This window comes from Tursiops truncatus, chromosome 5 (genome assembly GCF_011762595.2).
Source record: "Tursiops truncatus isolate mTurTru1 chromosome 5, mTurTru1.mat.Y, whole genome shotgun sequence".
NCBI lineage: Eukaryota > Metazoa > Chordata > Mammalia > Artiodactyla > Delphinidae > Tursiops > Tursiops truncatus.
The window spans coordinates 98,048,704-98,071,840 of NC_047038.1; the positions used below are offsets into that span (position 1 = coordinate 98,048,704).

At 38.5% G+C, this 23,137-nt stretch overlaps 1 protein-coding gene across 5 annotated transcripts in view; it reads left to right on the forward strand.

Annotated features, from left to right (window-relative positions):
* Positions 1–21,645, forward strand: part of GPAT3 (glycerol-3-phosphate acyltransferase 3) — a 57,364-nt gene extending 35,719 nt beyond the window's left edge. For 4 of the 5 annotated variants that reach the window (XM_019932866.3, XM_033857190.2, XM_073805415.1 and 1 more), the window contains 10 exons: positions 1,926–2,196; positions 5,434–5,508; positions 6,039–6,128; positions 8,676–8,769; positions 13,160–13,275; positions 14,122–14,177; positions 14,724–14,809; positions 15,671–15,799; positions 16,300–16,379; positions 20,397–21,645. In XM_019932866.3, the coding sequence (XP_019788425.1) occupies positions 1,926–2,196; positions 5,434–5,508; positions 6,039–6,128; positions 8,676–8,769; positions 13,160–13,275; positions 14,122–14,177; positions 14,724–14,809; positions 15,671–15,799; positions 16,300–16,379; positions 20,397–20,508 (1,109 nt within the window). In that variant the 3' untranslated portion in view covers positions 20,509–21,645. The remainder of the gene's footprint in view (positions 1–1,925; positions 2,197–5,433; positions 5,509–6,038; positions 6,129–8,675; positions 8,770–13,159; positions 13,276–14,121; positions 14,178–14,723; positions 14,810–15,670; positions 15,800–16,299; positions 16,380–20,396) is intronic. The other variant, XM_073805416.1, reaches the window with a different exon arrangement.
* Positions 21,646–23,137: the final 1,492 nt, after the last annotated feature.

Sequence of the window (23,137 nt, forward strand, 5' to 3'; positions counted from 1 at the left end):
CCCACCAAAAAACTCAAAAGTAAAATCAGAAAACTTTAGCCTTTGTAAGGACTTTCCCAGCCCCCTGCCCCCCATTTTATAAAGGAGGACACCAAGTGAGGTGACTTATTGGTTACCCCTGGTCATAGAGCAAGCTGGTGGTTGTCCTAACAGAACTTGACTTTGGATTCCAGATCCTCTTCACTTTCTACTCCAGTGCATTATGCTGCCATTCCTTCAAAAAATGGGTATATTACAGCTCCTCCTACAGAGGCACATCCAAGTTCTCCAGAGGGTAGATAACATAGCTGTCTCCACTTTCCTCATTGATTTCCTAGTAAACTGAAAAATGAGAAAATCAAAGGGGATCTTCTTTCAGGGAACTTAATGTCTTAAGTCTTGACTTTTCTAATTAATGTAAGAAGTAAATTCATTTGTGATATGCCCCATAGGGACAAATGGATAGCCATGTCACTGTGTATATAGCTACTTTTTATTTTGAAGATCTTCTCATCTATTATTTTTATTCAGTGGGTAGAACTGGGTGGCAGTAGTCATTTTTCAATCTACTAAACTTATGCTACTTTAAAAAATCTTTGAATTATTTTCTTTATGGAAAATACAATAACAGTATAAAGAGGAAAACCTAGTCCTATTGCCCAGAGATAACCACTTAATGTTTCCTTCTGGACATTTTTACTATATATATATTTCATAGAGTTAAGAGTAAACCATAGTTTTAGATCCTGACTTTTTTCACTTAACATTATAGTTTTTATTAATGGATATACTATATCTCATTGTCTGGGTCTATTTTTTAAAATTAATTAATTAACTTTTGGCTGCATTGGGTCTTCATTGCTGCGAGCGGGCTTTCTCTAGTTGCGGTGAGCAAGGGCTTCTCATTGCGTTGGTTCCTCTTGTTGTGGAGCACGGGCTCTAGGCATGCGGGCTTCAGTAACTGTGACTCGCGGGCTCTAGAGCACAGGCTCAGTAGTTTTGGTGCTTGGACTTAGTTGCTCCACGGCATGGGGGATCTTCCCGGACCAGGGCTCGAACCCATGTTCCCTGCATTGGCAGGCGGATTCTTAACCACTGTGCCACCAGGGAAGTCCCTGTCTGGATCTATTATAATGAAAATGCTACAGTGAACACTCTTGCCTGCGTTTCTGATTATTTTCTTATGACGAATTGGAATTATTGACTCATCAGCAAAACTACTTTTAGTTTTTTCATGCCAAACAGATTTTGACAAAATTGCTCCCAGTTCCACACTCGTACAAATTGAGTATGAGAGTACCTGTGTCATTTCTGTCTTTGAACTTTATCATTAAAGAAACATGTTGCTGATTTGATCATGCAAATAGGCCACTCTTTGTCTGATTCATGTTTCTTTGATTACTAGTAAAAAGGCTTTGAAATATTTATTAACTATTTATCTTTTTTCTATGAATTCAGTTCATGAACTTTGCTTACTTTTTTGCAGGAGCCTATGTTTTTCTTATTAAATAATTTTTACATATTAAAAACATCAAACTTTTGCTATTTGTGATAACACCTTCTGCCATTTTGGTTGCTTTATGGCTTTATAGTTTTTATCTGGGGAAAACATAAATTTGTTTCTACACAGTCTAGATTTATACTTGGGGAGAGTTTGTTTCTGTGAGTTCTTTTGCTAATGATTCGTAGGGAGAAGATGCAAGCAAAAGGGTTATTGAGGACCAAATTCCTCTGTAATGAATTGAAATCATTGGGTAGAAGCCATTTCATGCAGACTCAGGGATTTTTACCTCTTTTCCCACTTCAGTTGCTTGTCTTTTATTTCTGAAATCTGCTTCATGTTACTCATTAGAGTTATTTGTCTTCTGCACAGTTAAAGTAGCCTCTTTGATCAGTTGTTCTTCTGTCCTATGGCATTTTCTCATGTCCTGATGCTTTCTTTTAAGGTATTATCCAAAGAGATGAGTCACCCATGGAAAAAGGGCTGTCTGGTCTGCGAGGAAGGGACTTTGAGCTGTCTGACGTGTTTTATTTCTCCAAGAAGGGATTGGAAGCCATTGTGGAAGACGAAGTGACCCAGAGGTTCTCCTCAGAGGAGCTAGTGTCATGGAATCTCCTCACAAGGACCAATGTAAATTTCCAGTACATCAGTCCGAAGCTCACCATGGTGTGGGTGCTGGGCGTCATAGTGCGCTACTGTGTCCTACTACCTCTGAGGTACGTCTCCTGCCCAGTAACTTGATGGTACAGTTGGTTCAGCTTTCTTTTTAAATCATGTATGTAATGGCCACCTGAGAGTATTAATGATACTAACCCACCCCTTCCCATTTAGAAAACACCACTAAACGTGACCTCCACAAAAACATACTATTCTCTCACATTTTTCCCAAATGGAAGTGTGTATTCAGAATCCAGTATATGTTAACTGCATCCATGTTGCTCTTTCAGTCATGGAAAATTTGAGGATGGATAGAAAAAGGAAGTTAGAAAAAAGAAGAGAGAGTATTTACAGTTTCACATTCACCAGAGTGTCATCCAAACTGTGACTGCCTCTCTTTGCTGGTCTGTAGCCATTCATAGCTGCACAGGAGAAAAAAAATTCCTCAGAGTGGTTACCACACAGGAGAGGGATATTTGGAAAGGTGAATTTGTTCCACCTAGTTCAATTTTGATCACTCACTTTTCTTATTAAAAGTTCACCAGTTGGGCCCCGTTTTGGTTCTGAGTTTGCGTGCTCCCTCATGAGGAAGTAGCCTCAAAGCCCAGTTTACTGGAGCCACAGTGTGGATTGTGAGTTGAAGAGGTGACACTGGGCAGTGGGATGAAGTGGTTATGGTCTGTTTAGCGTGGTGATGGCAGGTAGTAGCACGGGTGCCAGGCATGATATTGCTGTTGATTGTCTTGCTTCATTTCCCTGGACATGGCCTTGGTGTGCTCTCAATACAGCCTTCCAGGCAGTTGCTTCCAGCCGACTAAAATTGGCACATGAGTTGAAACCTCTTTACCATCCCTAGGGTGGCCTATCCTTGCCTCATTCCGATTTATTATGCGGAAAGAGGTTGCTTAAGTGTAGGCAAAGGCACATTTCTAAGAAGCTCTCTCTCTTTTCTTGTGCTCATGTTGCCACTGTGTAGATGTTGCGGTATGTCTTTGGAGAATCATTTCAGCTGTGATAACAAAGTGAAATTAGGACACACTTGCTTGAACATTAAGCCAGTGTTCCCAAAGTGGGGTTCATGCACTCTGGGGATGCACAAGATTATCCATTGTTGTGTTTGGGAAATGTTTCAGCTTTTATTTATTAGAAGTTTCTAGTCTATTTATAATTAGTGCTTCCATTGATTTTATTTTTATTCTTATAAAGAAATGAAATTTCAGTAAAGTTGAATATATAGATGAGCTCTTACATCTTCACTTGGTCCATGGGTCAGGCACCGTATCCAAGGCAACCTGAAGAAAGAGTGAGGATTTTACAGCCCAGAGTACTTGAGATGCCCTCATATGTTTAGCTTTCACTTGCTGGGGGTACCCACCAAATAGTGATATGATTCTATTATCTAGTTTAAATTAATGCTCATGAAATAGATACGTGACATAAAAGATTCTTGCAAAGAAACCACAGATTTAGGATAATCCAGTAATATAAGCAGCCAAGAACAAGAAGAAAATGGCAGAATTGAGGCTCCTACTCTTAGTACATACTCTTCATGGGAAAGAATTGCTTTGTAAATGCTTTTTAAAAGAAGCAGTTGCTGCAAAGTGAGCATTTAAAAAACAGATTGTGCTAAAATTGTGTTGATGGTTGAATAGCTCTGTGAATGTGGCAAAAACTATTGAATTGCCACTTTAAATGGTGAATTGTATGACATGTGAATTGTATCTCAGTAAAGCTCTTAAGCAACACAGATTGTGGCAGAAAACTTGTGTCATCTGTGAGAACTCTCATGTTGGCTCACTGAGACTGGAAAACAGAATTTTCTGTTAATTTAGCAAATAAAAATGTTCAATAGTTTTGAACCCAGTTGTTAAACATGTTAAAATATATAACCTCTTCTGATTTAATGTGTAGGAACAAGTGATTCTCATTAGGACAAGATGGCACAACATTATTTTAAAACTTTTGTGTAATCGATGGATGAGATTAAGCAGTCATTTAGTTATTGCGTTAGTGACTGACATGAAAATATGGCATCCAAAGAAAAACTGAATCAGACCTTCAAATCGCTGTGTCAAAAGGTGTTAAACCAAGACTTTAACAAGGTTTAACAACTTAACAAGGCCTTTATAAGGAAGCCCCATTTATTTTGAAAGGTATAAAATCTCAGCTTTTTCTTTTTGAGTAATTCTATTTACATTTCTAAGAATGACTCTTTCCTTTTGGAAGTAAAAGCATTTTTCAAAAATGAGAAAGTGTCTGTGGAAATGAGAGATATTGTCTGTCACCTTGTTTATTAACTTCTGAGCTATCTAGAACCACACAAAGGAACCACACTTAGATTTGCATGGAAGGATTCCTACATGGTGATATAACTTGGTGCTCTTATTATGAAAGAGCCTTTAAGTAAAACTTTCTCGTCATTTGCTATAAATTTCTTTGAGAAAAATTTGAATTGTGCCCTTTTCCCCCCATCATTAAAAAGCATAGAAAAACAAGTTATTTTCAGACCTTTGCAAGGTATTTTCCTTTTACAACCTCACCATGCCACACCAAAGGATCTCAAACAAAGTAAGTTAACTACTTTCAACCTGAAATGACTCCTTTATACAGCATAAAACTCTTTTATTATATAAGAAGTTAAGGGCTTCCCTGGTGGCGCAGTGGTTGAGAGTCTGCCTGCCGATGTAGGGGACACGGGTTCGTGCCCCAGTCCGGGAAGATCCCACATGCTGCGGAGCGGCTGGGCCCGTGAGCCATGGCCTCTGGGCCTGCGCGTCTGGAGCCTGTGCTCCGCAGCAGGAGAGGCCACAACAGTGAGAGGCCTGAATACCGCATAAAAAAAAAAAAAAAAAAAGAAGTTAATATGTGTATATTTTTAAAAATTTTTAAAAATACTTCAGAAAAGCAGAAGGGCAAGACTTTTATTCTCTTCACTAGCCCACTTAACCCTTTGATGATTGCATAGATTGAACGTGGCAGTTTTGTGAACAAATTTCCAGGCCTGCTATATGCATCTATAGACTGGTTATGTGCTTGGTGTTATTTTGAAAATGGTATCATACTCTACACATTATTTTGAAGTTTGCTCTTTTTTTTTTTCTCAAAATGTACAAAGAACCATTCTTCCATGTCAGAATCTATAGATTTGCCCGATTCTTTGAATGGCTGCATCATATTGCATAGCGTAGATGCTCCTCAAGTTATTTACAGTTTAATTTTTTATGAACTTTATATTCCTTCCCTTTTCCCCCTACTGTTCAACTAGGTTTTGCATTACTGTTTCTTTTCCTTTTCAGGGTTACCTTGGCTTTCGTTGGGATCAGTTTTTTGGTTATAGGAACTACCCTGGTTGGACAGCTGCCAGAAAGCAGGTGAACTGTTTCCTTCCTCCCAGCCATTAATAGGATTGTCCGTTTTCTTAGCTGTGTCCACAAAGAGAATATTTGTGTGATTCCTATGTACTGCGTCAAATTTATGGCCTCAGCACGCGTATTAAAATGCCACTCACTTCATCTTCATAGTACTTATTTGATTTCCCATGATGCTTACATTTAAATTGACAGAAGTTGCTTTTCAAAAGGGGAAATGAAGAGAAGGAAGCAAATGGACTGAGGGACTCAAGGAAAGCAAGAGAGTCTTGTAGTATTGTCAAGCTAATGAGGCTGAGACCAAAGAAGCTTCAGCTTTCTTGGGCAGGAATTTTATCATGCTAGTCCTTGGTCAGGATTTATCGTTGGTCAGGGTGGAAGCTATTTTCCATTAGAGTTTTGTCCTAAATTCCTCAGCGAGACAGTGAGAATTGAACTGTATGCTCCTGTCAAGGAGCACATTGAAGCTTTTATTGTATTGTTTCTTAGGAGTGCCCAGAGCTGCACAATAAAATGTTTTCTCTTTCCTTCAGTCTCAGAAACCGGCTGAGTGAACTGGTGCACCTGACTTGCTGCAGGATCTGTGTTCGTGCCCTCTCTGGTACCATTCATTACCATAACAAGTGAGTATTTGCTGGCTTCCTGCCAGCCTTTCTCTAGGTAAATCAGCATGTGATTGACAGTAGTGGGTGGGAGGAAGCAGGTGAAATAAGAGTATTTTCAGCGTGTTCATCCCTACTGCTTAGAGCGTCACAGACATAACAGTGCACAAAAACACTTTTCAAGGTTGTGAAGAACCTAGGGCCAGGACAGGAATAAAGACGCAGACGTAGAGAATGGACTTGAGGACATTCTGGGACGAAGTGAGAGAGTGGCATGGACATATATACACTACCAATTGTAAAATAGATAGCTAGTGGGAAGCAGTTGCATCGCACAGGGAGATCAGCTCGGTGCTTTGTGACCACCTAGAGGGGTGGGATGGGGAGTGTGGGAGGGAGACGCAAGAGGGAGGGGATATGGGGATATATGTATATGTATAGCTGATTCGCTTTGTTTTACAGCAGAAACTAACACACCATTGTAAAGCAATTATACTCCAATAAAGATGTTTAAAAAACAAACCAAAAAAACCCCTACTTTTCAAAAGCAATCCATTTGCAGAGGGAACATAATAATAAACATGTAATGACCTTAATAAATAGGCATTTATGGTGTGCAGGCCAGGCCCGTACTTCTCATAGGTCATCCCTTTGAGAAGGCGCTGTGTTATCCTGTTTTACGGGGTGAAGAAATGGAAGCTCTGGGTTTGCTTGTCTAGGTTCACGTGGCTAGTAAATGGGAGAGTCAGGTTTTAAACTGGATCCATGTAAAAATTTTTAAATGGTGAAGGTGACAGGCCTGCAGAATGGTGGAAAGAGGACTAGACTTGGGAATCCTGAGTCTGGTTTCTAGTCTCAGCTCTGCCACTTCTAAAATCCCACAACTGAGCCTTAAAACAGAACCCAGCATTCTGCTTACCTCACCCCTCATCAGGGAGGAGAAAGGTAGTAAGTGAAGTTATTAACTACATGGAGGTCATTTTGATTGTTTTTGAATTACATTTCTGGAAACTAAATTTTATTTTTTTATATTTAATATCGTTATTTAAAAAGTTCTAGGACAAGCGTCTCTTTTTTTACTGACTGGATCTTTTAAAAAAAATTTAAAAATTTTTATACAACTTTTAAAGATTACTTGCCACTTACAGTCATTATAAAATATGGGCCATATTCCCCGTGTTGTACAGCACATCCTTGAGCCTGTCTTTCGCCCAGTAGTTTGCACCTCCCACTCTCCACCCCTGTGATGCCCCTGCCACACACACTTTTTTTTTTTTTTTTTTTTTGCGGTACGCGCGCCTCTCACTGTTGTGGCCTCTCCCGTTGTGGAGCACAGGCTCCGGACGCGCAGGCTCAGCGGCCATGACTCATGGGCCCAGCCGCTCCGCGGCATGTGGGATCTTCCCAGACCGGGGCACGAACCCACGTCCCCTGCATCGGCAGGCGGACCCTCAACCACTGTGCCACCAGGGAAGCCCAACACACACTTTTAACCACTCGTTTGCTCTCTATATCTATGTGACTGGATGTTTGTGTCTTTTTTCTAGAAGGGAAACATTTCATCATTTGGCTTTACCATGTGTTACCAACATAAAAGGCCCCTTAAATTTCTAAAATTACAGGATTTGTGATTGGGCTGTGAGTTTTGGGGTGAGGATTAGAAGAAAATGTTTTGTGAAAAGTGTGATTAGAGGAAACATCTTCTACAGAAAAGGAGCTTTAATTACACGGAGAGGAGTTCACAACTTATTGTAGAATTACTTCTAATTTTAAGGAAAACATACTAACATTGTTATGCATTTGGTTCGCTTTCTTCTCTGTATGGGTCCAAAGAAAACCACTTTGCTTCATTAGTGTGAAATACCATTTGAACTTTAGGACAGAGGTTGGCACACTAAACTATGGGCTTGTAGGCAAAATGTGGCCTGCCATCTGATTTTTGTAAATAAAGTTTTATTGGAACACAGCCATGCTCATTCATTTAGGTATTATCTGTTACTGCCTTTGTGCCAAAACCACAGAGTCCAGGAGTTTTGACAGGGATTGGCTGGCTTGTAAAGCCTAAAGTATTTACTCTCTGGCCTGTGATAAGAAGAGTTTGCCAACCTCTGTTTTAGGGGGATAGGAGGGAGGAAACTACAGTGAATTTACTCTGGATCATCCTGAAGCCACTGAAAGTGATACTTATGAAGATTGAAATAATGTGAAAATACTTATGGTAAAATAAGTAAAACTTACATATCACAAAGTTTATTAAAGTTATGGAATCTTTGTAATTCAGTCTAATGTTTTAAAATTATTTTTTCATCATAAAAGGACAATATGATCATTACAGAAAAGTGATATAAATGTATGTAAAGGGAAAATCATGGGCCCCTCCTCCTATACTCTTAGCCCCCTCCCATCATACTGCCTGGAGACAACCTTTTTAAGATGAACCCGTATACTTTGAAACTTTATTTTTTTAGTGTACTTTTAAAAACAAAATAGCGTGAATTTCTACATGCTGTTCTGCAAAATAGTGCCCATTTTTCAAGATTTAGTATTAACCGTTGTTTGTAATTGCAGGCAGTACAGACCCCAGAAGGGAGGCATTTGTGTTGCCAACCATACTTCACCGATAGATGTTTTGATCTTGACAACGGATGGGTGCTATGCTATGGTAAGAACAACGCGTTGATATTTCAAGTAATTGCATGTGTTGTGGATTGTTCAAACTTTTGTTTTATTTTGGCACAAATTAGAAAGTTAGTTTTATATTAGAAAGTGACGTGTTATACTATGTAAGTATATAAGTTATCAATATTAATATATTTACATGAGGAATATATGGTGCAAGAAAAAGAAGGAAAACAGCCATTATATTTAAGGTAGTAAGAAATTAACTTAATGAAATGTAGACATACTTGAGCATGATTGGACTTTATAAAGTTGATACCATCTTGCTTGTAAAATCCCTGCAATGTTTAACAAGCAATAAAAAAAGTTAAAAAAAAAATCCCTGCAATGTTTAATGACACTTTGAGATGTTAAAGTCTTCCTCCTTAGAGCTGTACAAATCCCTTACCAGCCAATTAGTTCTGTCTCCCTTCAGGGAGTCATATGCAATTAAAGAAAAAAACCCTGTCCCTTTAATGAAGGTCAAGCAAGGAAGGCAGATATATATACCACATTGCCTTTCTCAGTTCTTGCCTACAGCCGCAAAAGAAAAGAAAAGGAAAAAAACCCATCAACAAACCACAAAGTCCACAGTAAAAATCAGACACCTCACAAGACCTTTTTGTGGCATTTCTGGCATGTTTTCAGTTCAAAGGGTGTTTTCTGTCACCCTGAAGAACTTGTCAAGATTTTCTTCCTCTCTTTTATTTGGAGGATCACTAAAGATGTTCTTTCCTGCTGGTGGTAAATATGCCCTAAACTGATGTGTGAATAGAATAATGAGAGAGGAATCCTGGGGAATCTTCTTTTCATATCTCATGGTGGTGGCTTGCGCTTCAGAGAGAACAGATGGATTTTATTTCACGTGTCAGCTCTAGTGACTGTTAGTCATAGTCTGGTGTGCTTTCCTGGGAAGGCATTTGAAGGGAGCCGTTATTTAATTTATTTATTTATTTTGAGGTATAGTTGATGTACAGTATTATATAAGTTTCGGGTGTACAGCATAGTGATTCACAATTTTTAAACGTTATACTCCATTTATAGTTATTATAAAATATTGGCTATATTCCCTGTGCTGTACAACGTATCTTTGTAGCTTATTTATTTTCTACATAGTAGTTTGTACCTCTGAGTCCCCTCCTCCTATGACTGATACTCATGGTCTGGTGTGCTTTCCTGGAAAGGAAGGCATATGAAGGGAGCCATTGTTGATTTAAGGGTCTGCTGCAGATAGGCAAGTAGGGAGTGCTGGCATGTGTGTTGGTAGCTGACAATCTGTGGCTTATACAAGTCATTGAGGGGGGTTTGAAGACCTTTGTAAAAGCTCCTAGCTCATTGCCAGATATTTAATCTAAGACACAAGTTCATATATATAACTCTTGGGCAAACACATTTTAACATGTTATTAAATTTCTCTAAGTTGTGGAGCTCTTTCTGAATTTAAGGAAGCTTTAACCACCACTCTGAAAAGACTTAATGGGAATTGGTAGTTCTTAACCTTTTTTAGGTTAGCAATCAGTTAATATTTATGTATCCTTTTTTTAGAAAAACAACAACATACATTTGCATCATACAAACAAAATTTTGTGTATAATTTCAAGATGTTTATGGATCCCAGAAAGCCCATCCAGAGACGCCAGAAAGCCCATCCAGAAACCCTCATGTTAACAATCCTGGATAGACCCCACCCATTTCTGGGTGTATATAATAATTCCTTGCATTTATGTGGACAAGCACGTTCACATCCATTGTGTTTGACCTTCCCTGTAATCCAAAGGGGTTAGGGCTGAGATGTTGTAGTTGAGAAAGCAGAGGTTCAAGCGTCTTAACCAACTTGCCTAATCATGATTTTGTGTTTCTGATACAATATTCATTCCCTGTCCTGGTCAACAAAGAGTTGAGTATAACTCATTTGTGACTGAAGGCCTCAGAATTTTGTTAGCATTTTCCATGCTTCTTGATCATATATAACTGCAATTACAGGTGCAGTATACAATTGTATAAGTTACAGTATTAGCCAAGGCTTAGAAAAGCATAGAACCTGCGAACTTTCTGATGGGTTGAGTGATAGAAACCAAAAGCCAGTTGGATTTATTTATTTATTTTTTTAGTTTTAATTTTTTAATTGTAGTTGAGTACAATGTCATGTTAGTTTCAGGCGTACAACATAGTGATTCAACACATATACATTATGAATTAATCACCACTATAAGTTTAGTAACCATCTGCCACCATATAAAGTTATTGCAACATTATTGACTATATTCTCTATGCTGTATATTACATACCATTCCTTATTTATTTTATAATTGAAAGTTTGTACCTCTTAATCCTCTTCAACTATTTTGTCCCACAACCCCTTCCCCCCATCTCCATCCTTTCTAAGCCAACCAGATTTATATCAGAGGCAGCAGAGGGCAGAAGTGGGAGGAACTGTACAGCTAACCTCCAGAGGTTGTATTTGTCCTCTTTTGGCTAAATATAAACTATACATCAAGATCTCTTCTTAGTGCCTTTTCAGAATTTTTTTTTCTTCCTAAACAAAGCTCTCTACTTTTTTTTTAAAATCTAGAAATATTTTCTAACTTAGAGAGAAATTGTAATAATAAGAATGTTGCATGGAACATCCATATGCCCTTTATCCACATGTACCTGTTGGTAACATTTTGTGCCATGCTTTATTATTTACATTCTCATGTGCTGCTTTCTCTCTCTCTATGTAAAAATGTGTGTAAAATATTTCTACTTTTAATATGTTTATATGTCATATTTATGTGTAATACTAATATAATATTAGAAATCTGAGTCTGTAACAATTCATTCAATTCATCAAGTTCTTTCTTAGTTTTCTGCAACCTATATTTGTATCTCCCTTTTCTTCACAGTGAATACCCTTTTTCCCAACAATATCAACATGTTTACTCATTTTCTCAATCCTATAATACATCTAAAATTGCTTCAGGATTGCTTCACCTGTTTTACTACAAAAAGAAAAATATGTTATAAAAAGAATCAGGGTATTTTGCATTTCTTGGTACCCCACCCAAGATGGAGCAGATGTGGTCAAATACTATCTTTGTAAATTTCTTAGATTTTTTTTTTCCTCCCCCTTCCTTCAGTGTTCTTTTATTCATTTGAAATACAGTTGGGTTCATTTGTTTAAATTTGCTTTCATTTTGCTAGTTGCATCCTTTTTGATTTATTTTTTAAATTTGTGAGACATTAATATGTTTTGAAATGTCAAAACTAGACAGAAAACTACACTCATAGAAGTCACTCCACCCATGTCCATTCTACCCCATTCCCTCCTATCCTTGTAGGTTTCCAACTACATTGGTTTTGCATATGTTTTCTTTTTGTAGAGGTAAACAAATACATGTGTATATTTCCCCTTCCATCTAACACAAAAAGTGGCATACTTTATTTGCTCTTTTGCAATTGCTTTTTTCACTTAACAATATCTCCTAGAAATCACTCCTTATCAGTCATAGAGATCAACCTTATTCTTTTCCTAGCTGTATAGTACTCCATTGTGTGCATGTACCATGGTTTATTCATCTAAGTTCTTATGTTTGGACATTTAGGTATTTTCCAATATGTCGCAATTACAAATAATGCAGTTATAACTTTGTGCATATATATTTCCATTTTGTTGGAGCTATATCTTCAGGGTAAATTCCTAGAACTGGAATTATTGAGTTGAAGGATAAATGTATATGTAGTTTTGATAAATTTGCCAAATTTCCTGCTATGGGTGTTGTAATCTCCTCATCCCAAGCAATGTGTGAGAGTGCCTGTTTCCCACAGCCTTGGCTCAGAGCGCATTGTCAAGCTTTTGAATCTTTGTTGATTTGAATGGTCAGAAATCATATTTCAGTGTAGTTTTTTTTTTTAATATTTATTTATTTATTTGGTAGTGCCGGGTCTTAGTTGCAGCAGGTGGGCTCCTTAGTTGCAGCACTTGGGCTCTTTAGTTGTGGCATGCGAACTCTTGGTTGAGGCATGCATGTGGGATCTAGTTCCCTGACCAGGGATCGAACCTGGGCCCCCTGCCTTGGGAGTGTGAAGTCTTAACCACTGCACCACCAGGGAAGTCCCTCAGTGTAGTTTTAATTTGTATTTCCCTTATCTTGGCTGAGTTGAAAGACCTCTACTTTTTAAAGCTAGAGTAAAGCTAGTATAGCAACATAGCTTAAAATTCAAAGGCTCTACTAAGAATACTTTGTGCTAATATTTGGCCAGTCATGTCCTTTGAACAGACTAAGAACTTCAATCAGTAGAAGAAGGCCAATCTTTTCTCTGAGTGGGGAATAGGAACTTACTGGTACTAAAAAGAAAAAAAGGCTTTCTTTGGACAGCTATGCCTTTGCATTTTTTTCTCATGGTCCTTCTAGGTTGGCCAGGTTCATGGTGGATTGATGGGAATTATTCAGAGAGCTATGGTCAAGTCTTGTCCACATGTCTGGTTTGAACGCTCAGAAATGAAGGACCGACACCTGGTTACTAAGAGGTAAGCAGCATCATTACACAGTATCCATTGGGGTAGCATAAAATCTTTCAAGCCTTGGTCTTCCTGCCAAAGAAGGCAGAGCAGTACTAAAGGTTAAAACTAAAACATATGGAGCTCTATTGTGGTTGGCCTTTTCTGGTGAATCACCTGTCTTAGCTAGATTTTAAAATTTTTGAATTCTGTAATCATAGTGGGATACATGATGAGATTGGAAGGCCCATACATTTACATTGCCATGACTTAGATATAGTCCAGTCACTGAATTTTTAAAGTTGAAAATTACTACCTTGAAGGTAATAATTGGTAACCATTGGCTGAATAAATAGATGGTGGATTAAGTGTTTGCTGAATGACCGTTATCACTTAAATCCATGTAGAGACAGACAGAGCTAATGCTATTTATGGAACAGGAGAAGGAACTCCTGGGGCTTGGGGTACAGTTGCTTACCAGAAACCTTTGTTTGGAAACAGCTTTTACCTGAGGCCTTTAACTGAAGGCACTCTGATCATTGCTGTAAAGATGAAGGTGGGCCATGCTTTTAAAAGTAAAATGGAAAGTACCTGTTGAAATCTCTTTAAGGTTAGAAAACTGTTCCCCATCCTGAGATTACTGAGCAGCAGTATATACTCTGGCAGCTGTAATCTCTCTATCTCAGCTTTACCAACCTTTACACATTTTTTAGAAAGGGACCAACTTGAGTTTATTTTCTTTACTTGTATCTTATTTCTTTCCTCCTTATTGCTTTACAAGTATATCTGTGTTAGTAGAGAGTAAAGAATACCAGAAAAGATTCCCACCTCTCTCTTTTTAATGGTATAATTTTGATCCTTTTTGTTTCTTCACAGACTAAGAGAACATATTGCTGATAAGAAAAAATTACCCATATTAATCTTTCCTGAAGGTAAGAAGGGACAGTGCTTATTACCAAGCTATAGTTGCTAACAAGTACCGAAAGTATATGAGGAATTGGATTGTTCTAGAATTGGCATTCTTAGTTCAGATCTATGCTGTCCTGTAGGGATGGGACGGCCTCTGAGCTAGTAATTCCCTGCTTTCTTTTGAGATCTGATGGAAGTCCTGGTACCTTTTTGACCTTAGAAGTTGTTTCTGGGTAATGAACTTAGAAAGGTATTGTCCATAACTTTTTAAAGTCCTTATTTTAAGATGTGCTGAAATTGTCACCTGTCATGAGGAAATTGTATCTTTGGAGTAACCAATAATAAAGTAAAAGTTCGTTATTAAACCTGCTTAGAACTGTCGAATTACTACTACTTAAGCGGGAATTGATTTGTAAAATGATAATAAAATATCTGTAATTTTTTTTCTTTTTAAAAAAATCTGTAATTTGATATGACTTGAATATTTTAACTTATTTTATATCAAAATGATTCATTTTAAAAATGGCTGCTTTAAAAAATATTCACCCTCTTCTCCCATTTCCTTATAGGAACTTGCATCAATAATACTTCAGTCATGATGTTTAAAAAGGGAAGCTTTGAAATTGGAGGAACCATATATCCAGTTGCCATTAAGGTAAAATGCCCTCACCCCCACAAAAGAGGGCAGTGACTTGGTAATGTCATTTTGATATAATTTCAAACTTAAAATTTGCAAGAATAAGGGATACTTGTGGACTCTTTACTCAGATTGACCAATTGCCCCATTTGCTTGATCACTTTTTCTCTCTACTGAGTTATGTATATAGATATGTGGGGTGGTACTGTGTGCCAGGCCAGTGTCTGAGTACTGAGGACGCCATGATAAGCAAAACAGATACTGTTCCTTCTTTCACCCACCTTCTAGTTAAGTGGGAAGACAGATATTTAAGAGTCATGTCAATAACCCTCCTGTATCAGTGCTCTCTGGCTCTAGTCAGGTGAGTTATATGGCCTGGGTTGCTCTTTGGGTTTTTTGTTTGTTTGTTTTTTAAATTTTTAATGGAGTGTAGTTTTTTAAATTGTTCTTTTAATTTTTATTGGAATATAGTTGATTTACAATGTTGTGTTAGTTTCAGGTGTATAGCAAAGTGAATCAGTTACACAAATACACATATCCACTCTTTTTTAGATTCCTTTCCCATATAGGTCATTACAGAGTATTGAGTAGAGTTCCCAGTGCTATACAGTAGGTCCTTATTAGTTAACTCTTTTATATACAGTAGTGCATATCTGTCAACCCCAATCTTCCAATTTCTTTCTCCCCCTCTTACCCCCTGGTAACCATAAATTTGTTTTCTACATCTAGTTTGCTCTTTGGATCCTTTCTGTCAAGTAAAGTAGCTTCTCTTTTTTGGGGTGTCTGATAGAGATGTTTGGCTTATCATCCATTGACATGGATAAGAGAAACTGCCACTTAATTCCTAACTGGAATGCATTTTCTTTTCTCTTTTCTCAGTATAATCCTCAGTTTGGTGATGCATTTTGGAACAGTAGTAAATACAACATGGTGAGCTACCTGCTTCGAATGATGACCAGCTGGGCAATTGTCTGTGATGTGTGGTACATGCCCCCCATGACCAGAGAGGTATGCCATAGACAGCTGGTCTTTGGTGCTTTATCTAGTCAGATAAAGGCAAGAAAACCTTTACCTGAAAACCTGGGTGTCTCCCTTCCTCACATTAGCTACAGTTGGACTTTCTGCTTTCTCAGCATTAGTCATTAAAAAGTATATATACCTAGCTCTCTTCAAAATCAAGCTGGTTTTATATTCAGAGACTCTTTTCCGTAATAGTTTTTACAATTGCCATTGGTTTCTTGAACCTGCAGGTATTGTAGAATTTTGTATCTTGAATAAGGCTAATATAGAGCATAATAAACATATATACACGTGATAAAAATATTAAACAGTACAGCACTGCATTTTCTTAATAGAACAAATGATACTTGCTATGATTCAGAATAGAGCATATTTGAGCTAAAATATGAATCTTATACTTTAAAACAAATCTAAATGATTGTGAGACATTTGAAAGCATTATTTGAAAACTCTGTCTTAAGAAAGTACTTGTGATTGTTTTTTTCCAGGAAGGAGAAGATGCAGTCCAGTTTGCTAACCGGGTTAAGTCTGCTATTGCCATACAAGGAGGGTTGACTGAGCTTCCCTGGTAAGAAATTTTTCAGAAGTACTATCACTTTTTTTTAAATTAAAAAAACTCAATTTTAATAATGTCATTTATTATGCTTGTTAGCTGGAGATTTAGCTGACACTGACAGTGGCTCATACAGCATAACGATGGCTTAACTAAGAGAGAATTTCATCTCCCATACATAAACATAGGCAGTCTAGACTGCTATAACAGCTCATTCTGTATTGGTCTACCATCCTTGGTGTGCTTCTACTTTATGGTCCAAGATGGCTGCTCCACCTCTACCCAGTGAGTACAGCAAAATGGCTAGCAGGGAAGAACTAAAACAAGAAGGACACATTCATGTCTTTAAGAGTACAGGCTGGAAATTGGACAAGCCACTTCCACTTGTATCTGTTTGAACTGACACCTTGCTGCAAAGGAATCTGGGAAATGTAGTCTTTGTTCTGCATGGCCACGTGTCAAGCTAAAATTTAGGGTTCTTTCACTGAAGAAGAAAGTGAGAATGGATTTGGAGGAATGGGCCCTGGGAGGCAAGGGGCAACTTACAGACTTGTTCATATTTAACTCCAGCTATAACTATATTAAAGAAAACTTAAAAACTTGACAGGAAATAAGCAAAATATTTTAGGTATGGATATCTATGACTTCAGTTTTTTGTTTCTTTGAGCAAGATTGAATGTAGGTGGGAGTATTAGTCTGCTCAGGCTGCCATAACAAGCTACTATAGACTGGGTGGCTTAAACAACAGAAATTTATTTTGTCACAGTTCTGAAGGCTGGAAGTTCTCTGTTGTGTCTTTTTAAAAAAATTAATTAGTTAATGTATTTATTTTTGGCTGCGTTGGGTCTTTGTTGCTGCACACGGGCTTTTCTCTTTAGTTGCAGTGAGCGGGGGCTGCTCTTCGTTGCGGTGGCTTCTCTTGTTGCGGAGCACGGGCTCTAGGCGTGCAGGCTTCAGTAGTTGTGGCACATGGGCTCAGTAGTTTTGGCTCACGGGCTCTAGAGTGCAGGCTCAGTAGTTGTGGCATGCGGGCTTACTTGCTCCGCGGAATGTGGGATCCTCCCGGAACAGGGCTCGAACCCTTGTCCCCTGCATTGGCAGGCAGATTCTTAACCACTGTGCCACCAGGGAAGCCCTGGTGTGTCTTCTTATAAGGGTACTATTCCCATCTTGAGGGCCCAACCCTGATGACCTCATTGAAACCTAATTAGCTCCCAAAAGCTCCATCTCCAAATGCCATATTATTGGGAGTTAGGGCTTCAGTACATGAATATTGGGGGGCACACAAACATTTAGTCTGTATCAGTGAGGGTTATAATAGGAGATTGATTCTTACACACACACAGACATAGGATTTGCAAACTGGCACAAAATAGTCCATACTTCAAGTCCTGTAAGTGTAATAAAGTCCTGCTGTCTTTTTGGTGTTTGAAAAGTTCATCGGAGGCAATTTTGGCAATGTTGTAGGAGCAGGATGTGGCTCACCAAGTCAGGCTGTCAGCCAGGCAACCAAAGCCTTCTGAACCCGCAGAGGAACGTAGGACTATTTAGGGATTAAGCCTCCTGAAGAAGGGCTGGCTAGATTCTTATATACGCTTTAATGCAAGGGTGGGGAATGTCTCTAAAATATTTTATCCATTCACATACCTTGAATACAACTAATTTCACCTAGGAAAGCCTGTCTCTGGCATCTGTCATGCTAATGAACAAACTCCTAATTTCTACAGTGAAAACCCATTTCTAAAATTCATTATGCTAATTAACAAAGCTTGGGAGGTTGATGGGAGATCAAGATAGCTGAAACCTTATAGTGGCACCTCTGGAGGGTGGCCTTCTGATTAAATGCCTAGTTGACCACTCTGGGAGTATGAGTTCTTGATTTAGGGCAACTCACTTTAGGGCCCTAAAGTCAAGACTAGGGTTAAGACAGGTTAAGACTAATATTTGTATTACACTCTCTAAACTGGAGTATGTGAAACTAAATTGCAGACATCCTACCATCATGAAATGACAGGCTTACCAATGTCCTAATTTACAGATGTCCTAGTGACCCACCCATGTTCATATGTGTAATGGGCTTCCTCTTCCTTGTTCATTGTTCTCTACTCTTTATCCCCCTTCCTCTTACCTGACATCCCAGCCCCGCTCCTGCCCTGAAGCCATTATGAAAAGCTTAGAGCTTTGGATCTATAGTCTCAGATACCAAGGAAAGGAAGAAACCCTTTCGAAACAAAAATAACCTAAGGGAGTTAGCTCCAGGACAGACTCCCAGTCAGATTGGCTTGAACAAAATGGCACAAATGATCCTCAGAGTTTTAAAATTTCCTTTTATCAGGCCATCTGCAGTTTGATAATAAAAAGTTACTTTTAATTACCTGGCCTCTTCTTTAAAAAGAAAATAGGCTCACTGCCTTTCCAGATGTGTTTGTCATTTGGATATGAATTAACATGTCTAGATTTTTTTTCCCCCTAGATTAAATGAGAATTTAATTGTGTCATCTTAAAGTGGCTTTTATATATGGCTACTGCCCTCCTTAAGAGCTAAGATCTGCTGTCATTGCAAAGGGGAATTAGGTAAAACTTTAAAGTCTCTGGGGGTGGCAAGTCACAGCTGGGGTGCTCAGAGCAGCATGAGGTTTACTGGAGTGCTTGGGAGGGAGAATTGTGTAAAAATAATGTCAGGATGCTCAAGGACAAATGTTGCTGACTGTGAATTTTTATCTGCTTTGGCCTGGACCTCAGGAAAGGAGGAATGGCCTTTCTTCTGTCTCTCCCTCCCTTCCCTAGTTCTTACTATTCAGAATTCACAAAGATGCTCTGAATAGTTAGAGGCAGCTCATGTGGATAAAAGAGGCTCTTGTGGACAATTCTGGAGACCTAACGACAACTTATAACCTTATTTCATGGAAATTTCCTACAACTGACCCCCTGGAAGATTTGTGGACCGAAGTCTATTTTTAAGTTGAGGACCTCCTGGTGGGCCGTGTCTTAGTTTTGACTTTAGAGGCCAGGACATGGCAGTTGTCTCAGGCGGCCGTCTGTTTGTAGGTCACTGTCTTCATGGCATTGAGTTCACTGGCTAACCTATGATCCATTCATCATCATTAGAGAGCACTTGGTAAACATTCATGCTTAGCTGGGTTAAAATTAAACAGGCAGAGTATAAAGTAAGCAAGTTCTTGGTCCATGCTCTCCTAGGAGTTAAAATCTAAAACATGAGATTAGGAGAGAGAGAGTGGCCCTGACAGTCCAGTCCCCTTCCAGCTCTTCCAGCTTGTTGTTTCTTTGTGTTGTCTAAAGAAGGAAGTGCGCACAGAATACTTATAACCCAGGCAGGTCTGTTTTCTCCACCCTGGAGAGAGTTCAAAGATTCACAGGCTCTGAATTAAGGAATGCTGCTTACATAGGCACTATTATTGGTTGAATGCAGTTTATGTTTTTGTTGCTTGTTTTATTTTGAGTCTGTTTTGGAATATGGAAGATTATAGTACTTGAAATATAGTGGTTTGAATCAAAACATGATTTGTTAGACATAGGATTAGATTTGAATAATGATGAACCCATTTCTCTTTAAGGAATTTACCCACACATACTCAGTATCCTCGCCATTTCTTGTGTGTTTATTTAAAATTTTTCATATGGCTTTCTAGTAAGATATAGGTCGATTTAGATTAAAAATACCTAGTACTTTACTTTCCTTGGGGAAAAAGATAGGTAAACAATCCTAGTTTTAATACAGTATCCAAATATTGAATATAGCAGCCCTAACTTATAAAAAGAAACTGAGCAGAGAGATTGTTTTATGTTAATCAAACATCAGAGAGATTGTTCCTGCCTTAAAGTAACACAAGTCTGATTGAGTGGCAGAGCAGAGATTGAAATCTGGTTCCTTCTGCTTCCAAATCCAGTGTTTTTTTGCCTAATCTCTGACCAGCTGCTAAATGTCATGACACCGTGCAGCGTGTATTAATAGGTAACACTTTTAAATCGCTGCTGGGAGTATCTTTTATTTATTTGTCTTTCTGTTCTCAGGGATGGAGGACTGAAGAGAGCCAAGGTGAAGGACACCTTTAAGGAAGAGCAGCAGAAGAACTACAGCAAGATGATTGTGGGCAATGGATCTCTCAACTCAGAATTAGACTGAATGCCACCCAGGCTTTCCAGAACTAGTCCTTAGAAATGGAATGTGGTGGAGTATTTTTTTGGGGGGAGGGCGTGTTGTTTTGTTTTACCGTTTTTGTTTTTATTGTTAATCTTTTCTACCCAGTGATTGTCTCTACCTCTTGATGCCAGAGGCAGAACCCACGGTGCCCTTTTGGCTTTTGTTGTTGTTATAGCATTGGCCTCATGAACTGTAAGGTAGTTTACTGAGTTTGAACAGATTCTCTTTTGTAAAATGATTATGTCATTGTAGATTGAATGAAATATTTGTACAGGAAAATGTGCTTCTAAAACACTTTGGGAACTCGTTGTGTTTAGAACTCATTGATATGGTAATTCTCAAGAAAATACCCCAAACTTTGTTCACGATTAGCTTTCTCACGCTCTTTCCTCCCACTCTCTTTAATCACTGAAACAGGGATTACACACGAGTTTGAGTTACTATCATGGTTTTGTTCTACTACAAGGTTGAAAAGAAAAATGGAAGACAGTATTTAGGAGAAAGGACAGCTTTGTGGCCACTTGATCTGAAAGTTGAAAGGAAATTAAATATTTTTTACTAGCGTGTTAGAAGAGACATCCTGTTTGGTGAGCTTTACCAAAGGAAAGTGAGTCCGCATGACTATGTGTGCACACTTATCCGCAGGCAACTTGCAAATAAACATACGTTAGCCAGCAACTAGTGATGAAGTTTTTAGTTTTCCCGTTTGTTTACTAAAGGTATATACCTAAGGCCTCTCCCATCTACTGATTTGTTTGATCTTGTAACTAAACACATTTCAGATAGGAGGAGCCTTTGACAAAACCACAGATCACACTGAGTGTCTTCAGCGGGGGTAGGAGTGAGTGAAGTGTGTGGCACTGTCCTTCCTCCTCCACCCCTTTGTCCTTTATTTCAGAACTTTCCCAGTTCCTTAAACAGGAAAATAAGTGGTAAAATTACCTTTTGGAAACTGAGCCTTAAGTTTTTTAAAGGAGAAAATACATGTTTCCCGACTCCGCAGAATAAGCAATATTGATAGCAATCTAGTGCAATCAGAGTGTTATTCCTCTTCTGGTAGCCATGTACAAAATGTGACACTGTCTTACGGTGAATATAAATAAACTCTATATTTCTAAATGTCTGTTGCATTATTTTCCCTGCACCTCTACCCTCTTACCCTCTTCTGATTTTGAGTAAGTTAAATTCTTTTCCATTACAAACAAGGATTGTTTGTTGTTTTTCATTTCAATGACAGAGTTAGATTTTCTGGGGCTGGAACATCTGGGAAATGAGAAACATGAACCGCTGGTTTTGGTGTGTTTTTTCTTTTTTTTTTATTAGCCTAGTTGTCTGGACTCTGACCCTTGGATTCCGTTCTTTTGCAGGTGAACTCAGGCAACTCTCTCTTAACTGACTCTAGGTAGGCCTGCCCCAATGCTATCAGTGAGTATTCTTCTTATCAAGCTATAGGAGTTTGATCCCAAGGGAAGATTTGTGGAACAGTTGACCATCTTGGTCAGCTACCCTTCTTTTCTCACTTCCTCCCATCTTTTCCCTTTGTTCTTGCTTTAACCTTTGCCCCCACCCAAAACAAACAAAAACTCTCCTGAGTGTGAACTTGACCGAAAATCAGCAAATCCAAATATGTATGTTGGGGTGACTCTTTGTCTTATTTGTTTTTTCTCAGAAGATTTCCTTTTCCGTTTTCCTTTTCATATTCAATATAGCTTGAATTAATAAATCCATTTTATTAATTGGATCAGTTCTCAGAAAAGCTGATAGAACAACTAACAGCTGTTTTGTTTGGACACTGATAATATGTATCTTTCCAAGGGCACTGTGAAAGTAATAATGCTGTCATGTATTCACTAGAAAATCTAATGCTATTTTAATCAGAACCTTCTTGTAGGTCTTTGACTTACACAACTAGTTTTCAGGTTGTTTTAGGAATTACGGTGTTACTGAAAACATGTTTTTAGAAAGCAAATACTGCTCAGATTTAGTTTATACTCCTTCTTTGGACTTGCCTTCCCTAATATTATTTTATACCCACTTTAGAAATATTGTGCCCGAAATATTGTGTGTATTCCTGAGTCTTCTGTAACTGTATTGGGATATCAAGGGTAGGCAGGATTTAGTAGAAAAATCCCATTAGGTAAGAACTTTCATCTAACCCTTGTACAGATTCATTCACTGAGCCTTGAGGTTACCTTTTTTTAGTCCTACCCTTTGTCTTGGTGACATTTATAGACATTGAGTTTCAGGAATGCCAAGGGTTTCTGAAATGTCCTGGCATATTCCGGGACTGGAAGAGCAGCCATGTCTGAATCAGCAAATACACTCAGAGCGTAGGGGGAATAGTCCCAGATCACAGCCTGGGACAAAGAACAGTGGCAAGGAAAGTTTTCTTGTATAAGCAGACTTTCCAAGGCCAACTCAACTTTGTCTTAGTGATTTGCCATTATCCCCTCGGTGCACATGCTGCGTTTGGGTTGTTCTGTTGATACCTGCAAATATATGATAAGGGCTATTGGTTTCTCGTGACTACAGAAAAGTTACTGTGGTCATGAGGGCTGCCTCTTGACCAGAGTTGCTCTCAGTCGTTGTTTCTGAAATATGGTACTTTCTT